Source organism: Hoplias malabaricus, chromosome 11 (assembly GCF_029633855.1).
Source record: "Hoplias malabaricus isolate fHopMal1 chromosome 11, fHopMal1.hap1, whole genome shotgun sequence".
Lineage (NCBI taxonomy): Eukaryota > Metazoa > Chordata > Actinopteri > Characiformes > Erythrinidae > Hoplias > Hoplias malabaricus.
In genome coordinates this window covers 13,582,326-13,598,947 of record NC_089810.1, presented here as the reverse complement: position 1 = coordinate 13,598,947, position 16,622 = coordinate 13,582,326, and the positions used below count along the sequence as shown (strand labels likewise).

Sequence of the window (16,622 nt, the reverse complement as noted above, 5' to 3'; positions counted from 1 at the left end):
ACATGTCTTTAGGTCATTATCACCATATTTATTTTTATGTATGTATATCAGAGTTTTGCACAGAGGCTGAATGACATGAGAAGATAATATAGTGAGAGTTTGAAAGACCCTGAAAAATACATACATACATAATACATGAATAATAACTGGTGAACGAGAAATGCATTATGCAGTTTACATGGTAATCATGACAGTAACCATTCTGAGGGTTTCATTAGATCAAGCCACAAACCAGTTCACAAATACAGCTGTCACCAACAATAAGGATAATTTGGTTAAACACAATTTAAAGCTCAAAGATATTCATTTCAAAACTATGAAGTGTAGAAGAGTAGAAGACTGGACACATCATCAGTAACACATAGCACTCTATACTTGTGCAAACAAAAGTTTGAGGTCTTTAATACAAACATTCCATCTAAAGAAAACATGCATCAGTATATCATTGAAAACGTTATGTATTGTCTCCCAAATATATGCGACCATTTACAGAACACAATGCATGTGAAAGAATGTAATCACTGATAAATGCATTTACAAGCAGATTAGCCTCATTATAAAAGGAGGATAAAATAGTAAATGGTCCTCAGAAATGATAAAGTGTAGATTAAGCTAATTTGTGCAAATAAAACTAATGCTCCCTGGACCTCTACAGGACATTTGCTTTGTTTTTCTGGTGTTGAAAAACACCTATATTAGTATTAATCTTACAATTCAATTGACCAACTCCCAATGAACCTTATTGGCTGCAAAGGATCACTTTCTCCCTTGCCATACCTAGGCATAGTGCTTTAAATCACATTGGTGTAAAGTAATCTTCCACTGAGTCGAGGTAATCAAAAATCTGTAGTGCTTAAACAGAGTAGCTTTTGAATCAATTACTGAATTATCTGGAATTCATTAAACAGTAGGCTGTGACAACATCTTCGTTAATAAGAATGGCATTTCCTCCACATGGTTATAATTACAATGGGCCAGGAGATCATTCTTACACCAGCTGAGATTTAAAATGTATGTATTTACACATACCTAACATTGCCCGACATCCCTTGGTCGACAGTGCTTAGCTGACTCTGACTGGTAGACCAGTCTAGTAGACTATTCTGCCCTTCATAAAGTACAAAAGCACAGATAATACCTTAAGACACCTTAAGGGGATATAACAATAACATGTTACAGGATGCTCTCCCGAGAGGCCGAAGCATTACAGGTGTTTACTCGATCCATCTCACTGGCAAGAGGCTGTCGACTCCATGTGTGAAGGTCCAGCAACACTTGGTTAAGTTTCTCCATCCAGTCACTACGCTCCTCTCGGGTATCTGCTGAGAACCAGCTCCTTCAAAGAAAAATGTATCAATAAAATTCAAACCGAATTCACAACCAGTCAAAGCTTTTACCAGCTTGAGAAATAATCAAGTGTTGAAATCATCTTACTTGGTCAAGACATTGCTGTTTTCAAGTTGCAAGGTCCTAGAGTTCACCAGTTCAAATGTGTGAGGGCGTGCGCAGGAATCTCTCTCCACAGGCCTTACACAATCAAAGCCACACAAACTTATGCTACCCTCCGATGGCTACGTGGAAAAAGAATAGAAGACAGATGGGAAAGCCCTTTCACAAGATACATATTTGCCAAAAAGTATGAACTGCATGCAAGGAATGTGCTGTCACTCACCTTGTCACTCATCTCATTGGGGTTGTTCCAGTAGAAGAAGAATCCTCCTTCTAGTTTAAAGAAAAGGCGCTGCCATGCACCAAAACCACTCACATCCTCAAACATGGTCTAAATGTAAGAGCACAGAAAATTACAAATTCTGAAACATTATTTGGCATGTGGTTAGTTTATGTTAGTGCCTCCCAACTAACTAATTTATTTTGTGTACTGCAGGCTTTCGTATTGGAGGACATTCAATTGAACCATGCTCCCCCCCATTAATATGGCTGAAAAAAATTTGAAAGGAAACCTCTATTATGTAAATAGATGGATGCAAACTAGGTGTTTAGTCAAGCAAGTCAATATGTATAAAATCCACCCAAGGGCCAGTCACAACATTAGACAACTGCTTTAATCAACTTAGATTTTGCATCGTTTGTAATTCTTGTTGACTCCACAATAAAACAGATTTTCAAAGATTTTTATCCCCCCACTGAACATTTAATATGAAACATTAAGTAACTGTAGTTGACAAAAAGTATCATTTATTCATCAGTTCTCTTTGAACGCCCCACTAAGTTTATTATATTATTTTACATTATAGCTTGCTGATCAACTCTGTCTCGTGCCAAGTCAATGTAAATGTGTACAAGTGAACTTCACTGCTAATGTAAACATCTTATATATGACATGAGACACATCTGGGTCTGGGACAGTGAGTAAATGTTTGGCATAGACTACACTGGAAGCCTTAGTAGCTTGGACATCTCTGATTAATGTTACCTCAACAAATTAGTTCTCAGTTTTTAGGAGAAATGACCAGCACACCGAGCTAATTCAGGATGGATTTCTGATATGCCCAAGTGGCCAGAAATCACATGGCCCGATAGACACAATTATCTGGTACAGAGTTTAAGTTAAAAGAAACTGTACAACACATGCAATATTAATATGGCTATCAGTGATATAAATCATACATAGTGTTACCTTTATCATTACCTAAATAGCTATGAAACAAAAACGGACTGGACACAAAGAGGGCACGACAGACTTTCACTGCCTTGGGACTATCAGGACCTCCATGTGCCCTTTTGATATCCTGGATCCAGATTTTCTGCACAACAATAATTTTTGTTGTCTAGCATGAACAGTGGTGTTTTCTACCCCCTGTTGTGCATTATATTAGTAATATGAAAAAATATAAATTTCCTTTCATATTTTTATAAAGTAATGCAATATGTCTGTATTATAAGTATTTGATATTAAATGCTGAAACACACCAGAAAGCCTTGGTGCGCTACATTTGAGTGGCTCTCACTGTGCAGTCTCAGGTAGATGTGACCCTCCAGTGGTGACAGGAAGGGTACCTACAACAAAGTATACATATGAGGTAAAACATGTCTACAAAATCATATTTTTCAAAACACTGACATTAAACATATTTCATTATGAAATAGGTACAGGACATTTTTAAAAGGCCATAAATAAAAAATGTTACTTAAAGGAGCAAACTGTAATACTGACACTAAGCGTTTAAAATGGGAACTATAATACAGTTTCAAAACAGTGGAGACCGCTGCCTGCCTCCTCCCCAGAAGTGAAGCTCAAACAGGCTGCCAGTTTGAGGAAAACTGAATGAACAAGCAAGAGACAGGTTTAAGAACTTGGGCCATAATAATTAAGAAGAGTCTGCCGTAATCAACATATTTACACAGTGTTCATCAATTCACTAAAACATCTAAAAGTGAACAGGCAGCCACCATTTACAAGTCTTTTCTGTCCAAATCCACCAGAAATATTTCAACTGGACATGGCTGGTGTTACTTATCGATTTACCATTCCACCACAAATGTCATTTAGGAGGCAGATCTTCTTACACACAGTTTTCATTGTCAAACATTTAATTCCACCTTACATGTGTCGGTTTACAAGTCAGGTTCTTGAATCCTCTGTTCCAACTTATGAGCCAAAGCTAGCGCTATAGCTTTTGAAACTCAAGGTGAATATTTCCTCTCATTTTACTCCGTCACTAGTTATGGAGATTTTTAGAAGGGCAGTGGGGCTTTTTGGGTCCAGTAAAATATAACTCTGTTCACTTGGTCATTTCTTGGCTGCAAGACACTGCTTGTAGACATGGCCACATGGTTTACTGTAAAATGATTGGACAGAGGGCAGGATCTATGAGCTCTGCACTGGACTAAGCAGTTCTCAAGGAGAATACACTGCTTCGGCAATGCTGTGAGAGGCAGCAGTGTTTTAGCTTTGACAGTTTCCTATGTATCTATGATCACACACCCAGGACATGACCAAGTACAGTAAATATCCTACAGATTGCTCCTTATAATATATTCAGCTCCTTATAATATATATATATAGATATATATATATATATATATATATGTGTGTGTGTGTGTGTGTGTGTGTGTGAGTGAGAGAGAGAGAGTGAGAGAATGAGTGAGTGTGTACTCAATACACATCACAAACAGAGAAGAAAGGACACTGAAAAGATAGAGTGAAACCTTTTCCTGAAACTCATCTCCAAGGAGTCTCCTGATTTTGCTCTCATACTTCATCTGAGAGGAAAGAAACATGGGACAAGGAAAGGGAGGCAGAGTTACATCACCAGAGGCCCCACCACAGTGCAACACACCCAGTATAAACCTGAACAACAAGATTTCTGAAAAAAAACACACCTTATCCAGTGTGAACTTGCTCTGTCCCAGGGAGGTAAGAGTGATCTTGTGACAGCCAACCAAACTGAAATTGCTAGTCCGTTGAGCACTTAGAGCAGGCAGAGCTCCAGCTTTGAGAAGAATAACACAAACGAGAATTTAATGACTGCTGAATTTTAAATGAGACTCAAATGTGCAAAAACTAAAAGATCAAACCTGGGTTGGATTTCTGTAGGGAGAAAGAGAGGAAATGTGAAAAGTCTGTAAATTATTAAGATAATCTTTTTATCATTTTATTTATTTAATTCATGGATTGAAAAAGTGAGAAATACCGTAATGCTGCTGAGTAGCTTTCTTGGTGTTATCTACATAGAAAAAGGCAAAGAGACACAATGACCAACATATCCTACCCACTGTGCATTAGCAATGTGAATGTATACTTACTCTTGATTTAGTAGAGCTGCGGTGCTGTTGCAGATTACCAGTGCAGGTACTGCCCGCATTACTTGACTAAAAATAAAATGTGATATAAAAAAAATATATAAAATAATATCAATAAACAGAAAAGGGGAAATTTTACTTTTTGTTTTCAAAAAATTCATATCACCATGTTTTAAAGAATAGGTGGCATGCATGCAAAATAATCGCTTACCAGGCTGTAGACTTCTATATCAATCTCAAAATTGGAGCGAATGTCCTGTCTACAGTGAAATGTATAAGAAGCAAGACAAGTGAATTTATTTAGTAAAAATTGAAATGCTTAGTGTTTTCAGTGAAATATTTTAAAATCTAGTGAAAATGGTCCGGGCAATCTCATGAAACAATATATAACAATTTCAAAGTACAGAGGGTCCTCAACTTACGACGTTGATCTGTTCCTACGTCGCATCGTAAACCGGAACATACGTACATACTGTACGTAAATAACATACTGTAAGCACTTATCCTATCCTAACACTTATCCTCCTCGGTCCCGAGCCGCATAACCGTGTATTCCTCCGTCGCGCACACCAAACACGAAGTTCGCATTACGACGTTTACGACGCAAAACCACTTAAGTCGAAACAAGGCTTTATAGAGTAAATGGGAGATGTGTCGTAACCACGAAACATCGTAACTCGGGACCGAGGACCTCCTGTACATTTATTACGAAGATACCAGCCTTAGTGCCAGTTACATTTTTAAACCACAAATAATTTCATGATTGATCAAAAAATATCTTTTAATATACGTACAGTGTGATAGATGTGGGAAAGGTGATGGTATCCCCATTCTCAGCATCAGCAGCTGTAGCCAGCGGGGTGGCCACAATATTATAAGGGCCGTAACGGATGAGGATGAAAAAGTAGTGGGTAGGACAACCTGTAGGAATAAATCACATTTCTAATGACATATGAAAACAGAGGGTAACGTCGCCTAATTAAATTTAGGTCTCTTAAACAAACAAACAAAAAAAATCAAGCACCTAACTGTGCAGTCTACTTTTAGAAACATGTTTGAAAGAATGGGTCCGTCTAAGGAGCCCATTGAATTTGAGCATGACACTGTATTAAAATGCCAGCATTGCAACAATTCATTTTTAAATTTCTTCCACAGATATTCCAAAAATATGTGAGTGGTATTATTGAAAAGAGAAGCCACATGACATGGAGTTCCAATCCTCTTCCGGCATTGACATCAGCACAAAAAAATGCCTGAGCAGCTGCATGCAAGCCTTATAACCCCAAGCACAATGACAAGTGTCAGATGGAGTGACTTAAATTACACCACCACTGGACTCAGGAGCAGTGGAAACATACTGTTTCTGTCTGGCAGTCTGATAGACAAGTCTGGGTTTGGTTAATAATAACAATAATAATAAATATTAATTCATACATTGTCTGTAACCGCATATCCAGTTCAGGGTCGTAGTGGGTCCGGAGCCTACCCAGTACTTTGTGCTATGCCCCAGTGTACAAAGCAAGGTTTGTGGAAGAACTTGATTGGCCTGCACCAAGCCCTGAGCTCAACCTCACTCAGCTTCGTGAATGAACTAGAACAGTAACTTTGAGCAAGACCTTCCATTCAACACTAGTGTCTGACCTCACAAGTATTTTTCTGGATGAATGGGCAAAATATACTCTACAAATACACATCAGCATCTTGTAGAAAGCCTTCCGCGAAGAGTGAATGCTGTTATAGCAGCAAAGGGGGAGCAACATCATATTAATATTAATTTAAATTGGGGTATAATAGAACTTCTGTAGGTATAATAAATAGGTGTTGTAATACTTTTGTCTATATAGTGTATAAGGATTATACTTAGCAAGGCAGAATTATATTTGCACGTTCCAATTTAACTGCTTTCTCTACAGAAGCATTCCTCAGCAATTGAGCTCACCTGAACGGGCAGAGCACACAAACTCTACTTTCAGAGGCAGTTGGATGCTGCTGATGCTGACAGTGCCCCTACAGGGCTGTAGAGAGTTGGCACCGAAGTCCAGCTCTGTTCCTATGCCTCCTCTCAGTCTGCTGATCTCTGCCAGCAGGGCAGCAAGTTTCTCACCTGAAATACAACAACATTTACTTAGACCAAAAGCAATTTTCTACTCATAAAGACATAAAACAGGCTCTACTCACTGGAAACAAGCAGAAGTTTCTCGGCTTCTGCTTCTTGCAGGGATCCTTTACCATGTTCTTCATCACTGCAACAGCTTAGAGCCTGTAGCGTCTGGTTAATAACATTCTGCAGTTTCGCAGCCTCTTCACTCAGAGCCTGCATGGCACAAGGTATAAAGCAAACAGCTTACAAAAATTACACTTATGTGAATTTTCATATCCTTGCTGTTATTATATTTATTTAGGAGTTTTAGCCAATCAGTTTTTAGTGGTCTCTATTACAAACCTTTATTGTCTTCTTGGTGTTGATGGGTGGTTTAAAGTCAGATTTCTCAGGAGCCTGTTTCTGTTGCCCAGGAGTTGCATTCAGAGACGTGATTTGACTATTCTTACTCTGAGAACGATAAGCATCAATGCTGTCGAAAAAAAAATAATAATAAAATAAAAATACTATTACAACAACACATTTACTGGCAATATTTAAACTACTGAAGGATATATTTACAAACAAGGCAGAGATTGCACCTCTTGCACTGGGTGGGGGTGGATTTACCTGTACAGAGGTGGAACACTGTCAGCTGGAGGAGTAGTCACCTTCTCCGGAGAGGCACATTGCACTGTGGGTGTGGACATAGCAGCTGTGAGCGTCTAAATGTCAAGACAAAACATAGCTCATAGTCAGAATGCAGAAAATGAATTATACAAGCAAGTTTCGCAAATTATGTGCCCGTGCGACATAAACACAATGGTCTTACCAATGGTTTTACAACAGTCTCCACTAATTTGCTGAGTGGTGAGAGTATACATGTAGGTGGGAGAGTTAGAAAGTCTTCTTCATTACATGCTTGAGTGCTCTCTTCTTTCATTTGCTCTGCTCCCTCAGTGCAGATCTTCTCTTCATCAATCTCTTGAACTTTGCTTAAACAGGTGCTTTCCTTCACTTCTTTGTCCCCACCAGGGTTAGAAACTAGAGATGTCTCATTCTTTTCATTTTCAGTTGCATCCATGCTTACTGATTCCTCCTTCTTGGGCAGGGAAAGACCTTCTTTATTCAGGACTTCAATCTCCTTCACGTTCTCTCCTTCATCTTTTTTGTCAGCAGCTTCCAAGACATCTTCAAACATCTTGTCAATTAGGGCAGAGGTACTCATTTCCTCTTTAGGCTGCATGACAGATTCTAAAACAAACAGATTGAAAATAATAATTAAAACAAATGCAGTGTATTAATAACAACATTTTGGAAAAGTTTATGCACAGTAACAACAACTAGGCAAGGCCTTTTGCTCCTTTTGGTTATTAGCATGCTTTACATATAAAACCATCAAACATCATGGGTGTGTGTGTACATTTTGACCATTTACAGTTGTTTTGAAATAAGAAAACAAGAAGTTATCTGATTTTCTATTCAAAATAAGAAAATAAACATCTTTCATTTTGATGTGGAAAATGAGACATGACCTGTTATCAAATTTCTAATTTGACACCAGAAATAATTGCAAGGAAATAAAAACTGGAAATGCTCCCTTGTTTCTCTCTGGGGCTGTTGTCAGCGTGACTCATGAGATGTTCATATACTGTTTTCCACTGCTCACAGAACTGCTGCCTGTTTTAATCAGGACAGCTCTAGAGGCATAGATAAACAGAGGTAATATAGGATCATGGTTTATACATTATTTGAAGCTGGCTTAGATCATAGTGATATAATCATACACCCGTGAATGATGCCAGGTGTCCGTGTGTGTGTCTCTGTAAGTACTGCTGAAGCCATTGGCAAGATTTTATCACAACTCCAAGAATGCTCAAGAATTAAATCTTAAGGAATCAACTCCTCATACGTTTACTTTGACTGGTTTTGTGCCCATCCTCACTATCAACAGAGACACTGGTCAACAGGTTAGCATTAGAATTTTACTCTGAATATAATTTTGGATATTACACATCACTATCTGCCCCATGCTCCACAACAATGTGGAAGAAAGAGGTTTTCTTTTAACTTGAGATTAGCAAGAAAAACTCTTCTGTTCAAAACAAAACCTGAATGGATATGGAGATATATATATATTTCTGTGTGTTTATGAAACTGTCAGTCATTTTCCACAGACCGTAAGAAAAACAAAAATGAGAAAAGGCACATTTCCTGTTTTTCTATTGTGGCTTTTGAAACAAAAAATAGATAAATAAATAAATAAATAAATAAACGATTAAAAAAGGCACACAGAACAGATTGCCAGTATGTTTACCTGAGTGAGAAAACTCTTTGTAAGGGGGCAAGTCTTCAGTCAAAGCTGATGTGTCACTGAAGCTGTCTCCCACCATTTTATCAACACCGCTAAAATGTAAGCTGCATTCGGCCTTCTTAGAGTCAATGTCCAAGTCATCCTAAATACATTAAAAAAATAATAACAATAATAGACAATAAATAAATAAATAAAAATCTCTAACCACACACACGACTAAAATCAAGATCCATTCTGCAGAAGTGAAAATGGCATATAATACTGCAGTGTGACATTTGTTTGAGTGCTTTAACACCAAAGACACTAGTTTCCATAATGCAGTGTGAAACGTGAACCTCTCAAAAACACAAAAAAGAGGAACAAAAACACCCAGTGTACTTTAACAATCTAGGAGATATGCTCACAATCCCACACTGAAATGAAGGCCAATGCATTTTTCTGGTCCTCTGGAAAACACAAGTAGAGCTGTTTGGTAGAAAAGGCCTCTGGCAAAACATGTAATTCACAAGGGGCACGCCGCCCATCAGACAAATGGAACATTAGTTTCTATTTAAAGAATGAATATTCAAGATTTCAGAATCAGTCTCCCAGTAAAGAATTTACCTCAGCAAGAGAAGAGTCAGACAAGCTCCTCTTGAGCCACATGTTCTCAGAAAGAGGCGTAACTCTCAGCAGCCTCAGTTCATCCTCTCTAGCCTGAAAAGTTCACACACATACACATCAGTTTGGCTAGATCTTCCCTTGCAATACAAGCTAAGTACTTTAAGCAATATGATTATGTTTAGGTCAGTTAACGGTTGCAGGATGATACAGCTCCTTTCCGGGTTGCAAAACATGAGCCCTACCTGACGAATAAGGTTTGCTTCCTTAGAGCTAGGGGTCAATGCAGAATTAAGCTGCTGCTGTATATTTTGAACAAAGCTGGAAATCTGGAGTACGCAGGATGTGGAGGGAGTTGGACTGCTGTCTTCAGTGGGAGACTTAAAGCGCTCCAGCCGTGAGTTAAACTCATCCTTGCCTTGAAAAAAAAAAAAAAAAATAACTTAATAAATGTATTAATCCACACACATTTTATGTTGCCAGCCAAAGAGAAATACTACGCAAGTGACACTGCTTTGTTTTAACATATAAACTGTGGCTATACATCTTCCAAGCTTAGAAGTTCTGATTCCAATTCTGATACTACCGAAGAAAAATGGAACAAATGCCAGCAGGTACAGAAAATGTAGAAAGTAGAGGCCTAAAATCTCAATGTTAAGCGAGAATTGATTGAGGCTAACCATTTAGATAGTTGCTCCACTCTGACCTCATCAAACTGAGATATTCTCAACTAATTCCAAACATTTCCTTGTCCAGAATGCATAAGAATAACTGTGTCTCCTACAGATGTGAACACAGGGCTACTCAACTGTACTATATGCTCTATTAATATTACACAGGGATCAAACAAACCTGAAGCTTTTTCTGTAATGGAACTTACAGTACTTAAATTTATTTTAGATTCTAATTTGTATTTTATTTAATTGCATTCGTTTTTTTTAATGCCTTTTAGGTTTCAATCTGTGATATTAATTAATTACTTTTAACTGTTCCATTTGTTTCTGTAAAACTCTTTGGATTGCCATTGTTTATGGCTTTACCTTGCCTTACATATTGACTACATAAAAGTGCCACGCCTCATATTTGCAGCGGCAAAAAAGTGCTGACTTGCATCCCCAGTATTATGTGTCTAAGTCCTTATTCAACTCAAACACTTTCAGAGTTTCAGAGGCGAGCCCTATTATAGACAGGACTGAATTCTGAGTTGCACATCTTTAGCTGAGCAATGTAACTTGCAGAATACAGTGGTAGAATAACCACCAAAATGAAAAGAGAACAATGAGAACACTCACTAATGCCAAAATTATCTCTTCGTAAGCTGCTGGAGGGACTCTCCTCCCCTGGGTCTGACATACAGCGCTGAACCAGTGCAGCTCCACCTATTTATTCAAATACAATCTTCTGAGTACACACAGAACAAATAAAGATTTGTCAGAGCTCAACACATGTAGTACATCAGATGTCTTACCATCTCGTCTCTGTGTGAGCTGCTGCACCCTGAGGCGGATGGAGGTTATAGCCGGTGTGTCTGGCTTCACTTCCAACTCAGCCCTCCGTGATCTAGATGAGGAAGCTGCAGATTGCAGAAGTGGGTTTTGATTCTCAACACCTTCTGCAGCCAAACGTCTTCTCTTCAGTACGTTCTCCAGCTCTGTAAATTCAAAAGCATGGTCACCTATCTTTACAAAACATATAAAGTCTTTACAACTTATGGTCACATTTTAATTATTCAAATATCAATGACAAAACTTAGTTTATGAATGCTAATACAAGTAAACAACAGTGCTGTAAGATACATTGGAAAATAAATGCATGAAAAAACACCCTAAGAAATAGGACAATGAATGTACTGTTAAGAGAAGCCGTTGCAACATTACGTAGGTGTAGTGACAGTAGACCGCCTGTGTGAAATGGGAGAGATACAGATGTGGTCAGAAAGTACCTTAACACTTACCATCAGAGGCAATCACATTCTCCTCCAGGGGATCTCTCGGTCTCTTCTGCCCCTGGTCATCCATTCTTTAACTGACAACAAATCAAATTAAGTTCATTTGAAAGTTAGTAAACGTAACTTTTTTAGACTTTGACCAAGCTCTGTTAGTAAATAAATGTATACAGGTAAAATCCCAGTGTAGTTACATTTGCTGAGGCTGGTATTACCCTGGCTGGTATTGCCCTGGATTGTGTTCCAACTGCGAAAACACAATATTTTGAGCAATTATACTTTTTCGCGTCGGGAGGGTATTTCACAAAGCAGGATTTATCCGAGTAACTTAAGCCTAAAATCGAGAGTTGTCCAATAAGAATACGTTTTCCTACAGTTTAGGGCTTGTTTTGGGGCTTCTCTGGCTAATCTGAGAGATCCTGCTTTGTGAAATACCACCAGAACTGACGACCTCTGCGTTTATGTACAAACGGAAACACAAACTGCACCTAAAGGAATATGTAAACAAAAGTCTGTATTTTCTATTTAAACTGGTTACGCTGAAACGGCTAACGTTAAGTGTCGCCTGTCCGTTGGGTGTTTACGTCACTTTAGCACAGATAACGCTAACGCTAGTTTGATATATAAAAATGAAAACAGAAAATGAAGTCGCCAACATGAAGCTAAGCCTTAAATGTGTTTATGTGATCAGAGTAGATGCTCTCCGTTTTTTGGTTTATTTATTTATTTATTTTTTGTCTTTCTTACCTCAGTGAGCTCAGAGTTAGGGCTCAGTAACAATCGACTGCTCTCCGCGAAGCTGCTACAAACATTTGAATTTAAGCGGGTCCAGCGCGTGCGCAATACGCCGCATGGAGCCAGAGGCACTGGGCCACCTAGCGATTTCTCCGGGAATAAATGTTTAACCAAACCACTGCTACAAATCAGTGAAGGCTGGTCACAACCAGGCTAAATTTGCTTCTTATTCGATCTTGAAGCATCTCATAGACGTGATGTGTGTTTAGCAGGGTCAAAACTAGCAGTTAAACCACACATGAGGCTTCATAAAATTCATTCTCATAAATGAGTGTGTGTATGTGTGTGTGTGAGAGAGAGAGAGAGAGAGAGAGAGAGAAACAAATGATATTCCAGTGTCCAAACAGAAAGAGACACAGAGAAAACAGACAAAGATGTTCATAAAAATGATTTAATTAATAGAAAGATAACTCCCATGAATACACTACAGGCTTACAGAGGGAAGGAAAAAAAAAACAAGGGGGTTACCTAGATCCAAAATAGATCGGGCACATTTTAAACTAATGCAGAAATTACCAAAGAATGCCTTCATTGAAAATACACAAGTCTCTTCTGAATGTTATATATTACTGATATTTACTTTTACAAAACAACTTTCATAAAACTCATTTAAATTCTGTAATGTCATAAATACAGACTACCTAGCAACTGTAAGTAATGGGAAAAATTCACCGTATAAAACAACTCTGATTATAACTAGGACAACTATCAAATTACCAAGTGATAATGAGCATTTGTTTTGGCTACATAGACACAGTATCAGGCAATGAAATTTCACTAAAGTGCAAAGAGAAAACAATGTCTTCAGAAAGGTCTGGTGAAGTAAACAAATGCAGGTTATTGAAATAATAAAACCTACAAAAAACACAGAAAAGCTGGCCTTAAATATATATAGACTATGTAAACATACTCTAGAAATGTTGATTGTGGTACTTTCATTATCCCCAACAACCAATTAAAGTCACTGTATATGATTAAAATCTAATACAGATTTGATAAACAATATTTTATGGTTTATAAGTTCTTATGTTTGCTTGCTGGAAAATATCTGGTGTTTATACACAGGATTTCCTCTGCATACAGAAAACAAACACTGTGGCTCAGACTGAAAAATGACACACACACACAAAAGTGTCTATTAGGGATAGGGGATATACACAAGAATGGAACAAATATAAGTGACATCTGATTTCTGGGGCTAATTCAGACCGTTTTCAGTCATAGTTCATGTAAGGAATATATTTGAAAAAGAACAATATTTGGTTGAACATAGACACGGCATGTACCATGGTTGAATGTGATTAAACTACAACCGATCACAACAGAAAAATATGCTCAGACCATAGACAAACACTGAATACAATATAGTAAATCCAGTTATAGAAAATATTCTTATATTTCCAGAGACACTAATTAAAGGTGATGTATACAATTTCAATTTAGTACACTGTACAATTCAGTAATTATTTACTCATTGTTAACTTGCTCTCTGGTCTGTTGTTCATACTCAGCCTTGGGTATAGAAATTGAAAACAAAATGGCGCACACACACACACACACCTTCTTTAGGAGCACTGAAAAGAGGGGACCATGTACCCAGCTACAGAATTAATTTTCCAGAATCATATACAGCACCTTTAACCAATGTCATCATCACCTACCAAGTGAATGAACTGACACGATTAATGATTATCTTAAATTAGTGGACCTCATAACAGTGCTACTTAATTCGGGGTGGTTTGTTCAGGTTAGAGTTAAAATAAACCACAGTGACAGTAATGTCATCACGATACATACGTGCCAGGTCATCTGGCAGTGAGAGCATGGCTGCTAGCCTTTCTTGGTCCATCTCTCCATACTCGTTTATACCAAGAGCATGGCGAATCAGATGAGTGGATGCGTTTAAGTCAAGGACTGGTGTAGCACGGGCTCGTCGCCGTAGCAACAACTGGTGCATCTGTCCCAGACTGAGTTGCCTCTGGCTTGCAGAGACTGGTGCCTGTAAGTGAATTCCCGTTAAGTGCTCTGCCACCAGTCTGACCGCCTCCTCATTGTCCAGTTCATCCCACAAACCATCTGAAGCCAAGATCAAGAAACGGTCCTGTGGCCGCAGTCGGTGATAGGTAACCTCTGGTGTGGCCTCCAAGTAAGGAGGGGTGAGGTAGTTGGGTGGAGAATATTGATAAATATTAAGTGCTTCCAAGTCACAGCCCCCATTCTCCAGCACACTCTGTTGCAGCTCACGACTCCACTTAAAGCGAACGTCCCCAAATGCACGCAAAGGCATCAGCACCCCCAGTAGCCGATCGTCAATAATGACAGTTTGGTGCTCACATGGTGGGTGCTGTGAACGTACTCGCTCTACTTCAGAAGTGTTGGTAGCATTGTGGTCATGTGTAAGAGGCAGAGCACTCCAATTCCCATCACTTTCCTGCACACCTAACACAGCACGGCAGTCACCAGCATTTGCCACAACTAACCCCTCAGGCCCCACATGAACAACACAAGCTGTGCAGCCTGCAAAAGCAGCCTGGACAGCTGTGTTGCGCATAAGATCACTTGCCAGAGGAACCTGAGCCTCCAGGGAGAGGTCTGTGTCCAGGCGCTGGAAAGCATACGTAAAGGCTTCTCCAGGACTCATTCCATCTCCATGCTCCTCACTGGCAAGCAGCTCCTGCCAGTAAACACGCAAGTGATTGACATATAGAGCAGCAGATTCACGGTAGTTGTAGTCATTGTGGTGTTTATACCATTGTAGGATTGGAGGCACAGGGCGTAGGGTCTCCATGGCAGCCTCCAGGTCTTCCAGGCTAGATTCTGACATCATTGCCACAGCTACATAATAAGGCAGTCGTTCACTAACAACCTGAGCACATGCATGACCACCATGACCATCGAACACACCAAATAACATGCCCCTTGTCTGCAAGCAAGTGGCAGTGCTGCGTCTATCCTCTAGTGGAGAATTGGCAGAAAGCTGATTACTCTCAAACTTCAGCACTGGGCTTGGACCTCCACGCCTGTCAAATTCTGGGATGCGCACAGATTGCTCATTAGAACGGAGCATTCCATCAATCTGCAGTCTGCTCAGCTGGAAGTCTAGTTCACGTGCAGGAGAAGAGAGTCCTTGTACTCTGCCTTGGTTCAAGTCACCATCTGACCTCCTACCATGAGAGGAGCAGGTCCTGGTCTGGGAGAGCAAGATTTTAGAACAGTAGGATGAGGAAGGAAGAGCATGCCAGCCAGCTGAGAAACAGACAGTCATTCGCCCACTACCAACATGACACAAGAGCCTAGTGCACATGTTAGATGACATCAGTGGATGTTTACAGAATGCAATATTAGAGCTTCTACATCTGGAAGTTCTGAAAAGAAAAATATACACACACCATTAATTATTATTCTCTTACAACAATTATTAACTGAGACTCTTTTAACCCGGTTAGGGGCAGGGAGGAGGAAGACACAGAGGCAAGTCTTTTAAAAAAACAACTTATGCAGGAACCTGTGTGATGATTATTTTGTGTCTTACACCAAGAATAGTGTGTCACTGTGGCAGTGAATGGCCGTGATGATAATAGTACACTGTTTACTACTATAATATGCTTACCTAGATTTATGTAAGTATTATTGTATTTGTATGTAGGCGTCATAATTTTGACCCCTGCCTTTACTGTCAATTTTGTCAGAAATATAATTAAATAGGTTTAATTAACTTCATACACGTTCTCTGTGTTTTGGCACGTATGAGAAATGCTAATGAATTCTACTGTATTATTTTCATGATATTCAGGCTGTTTAATCAGTCACTAACGTGAACGTCTAGAAGTAGTTATAAATTAAACCCAGTGACTGTTTCAGATTTGGTTTACAGTTTATCATGCTACGCTAGCAGCTACAGCTGGTACACTTACCCTGCACTTTCCAATTCAAACAGTGTTGCGATCTGCTATGTTGCACACACCATTTCGTTTCCTCTTCCAATAAAAAAGGTAAAAACAGAGTAAGTACGAGAAGGACACATAACACCTGTCAAATCAATGGACGTGTTCGGCTCTGCTCCAAATTGTTTCTATTCGGAAACGTCGCCCTCTCGTCAGTTTATGGGCTTCTCGCTCCAAGTG

General features: G+C 39.1%; 2 protein-coding genes across 8 annotated transcripts; both read right to left on the bottom strand.

Moving 5' to 3' along the window:
* Positions 1–14: 14 nt before the first annotated feature.
* Positions 15–12,584, bottom strand: anln2 (anillin, actin binding protein 2). 5 transcript variants are annotated; one of them, XM_066684166.1, is made up of 25 exons: positions 12,451–12,526; positions 11,898–11,950; positions 11,713–11,783; positions 11,227–11,409; positions 11,051–11,137; positions 10,004–10,176; positions 9,762–9,854; positions 9,563–9,643; positions 9,162–9,300; positions 7,677–8,098; positions 7,475–7,569; positions 7,208–7,337; positions 6,943–7,078; positions 6,704–6,868; positions 5,559–5,685; positions 4,976–5,024; positions 4,768–4,833; positions 4,656–4,688; positions 4,540–4,552; positions 4,345–4,454; positions 4,171–4,224; positions 2,932–3,018; positions 1,673–1,780; positions 1,435–1,571; positions 15–1,336 (listed from the first exon to the last, which is right to left on the bottom strand). In XM_066684166.1, exons 3-25 carry the CDS (start codon positions 11,774–11,776, stop codon positions 1,174–1,176), a joined length of 2,715 nt encoding a protein of 904 aa, XP_066540263.1. In that variant the 5' UTR covers positions 11,777–11,783; positions 11,898–11,950; positions 12,451–12,526; the 3' UTR covers positions 15–1,173. The 5 variants fall into 5 exon arrangements, with proteins under 5 accessions (XP_066540263.1, XP_066540262.1, XP_066540264.1 ...); XM_066684165.1 differs by lacking the exon at positions 11,898–11,950 and having other exon boundaries at positions 12,451–12,584; XM_066684167.1 differs by lacking the exon at positions 11,898–11,950 and having other exon boundaries at positions 9,563–9,604; positions 12,451–12,584.
* Positions 12,585–12,914: 330 nt separating this feature from the next.
* pdp2 (putative pyruvate dehydrogenase phosphatase isoenzyme 2) lies at positions 12,915–16,610 on the bottom strand. 3 transcript variants are annotated; one of them, XM_066685081.1, is made up of 2 exons: positions 16,528–16,610; positions 12,915–15,863 (listed from the first exon to the last, which is right to left on the bottom strand). In XM_066685081.1, exon 2 carries the CDS (start codon positions 15,812–15,814, stop codon positions 14,219–14,221), a length of 1,596 nt encoding a protein of 531 aa, XP_066541178.1. In that variant the 5' UTR covers positions 15,815–15,863; positions 16,528–16,610; the 3' UTR covers positions 12,915–14,218. The 3 variants fall into 3 exon arrangements, with proteins under 3 accessions (XP_066541178.1, XP_066541179.1, XP_066541177.1); XM_066685082.1 differs by having other exon boundaries at positions 12,915–15,688; positions 16,413–16,578; XM_066685080.1 differs by having other exon boundaries at positions 16,413–16,570.
* Positions 16,611–16,622: the final 12 nt, after the last annotated feature.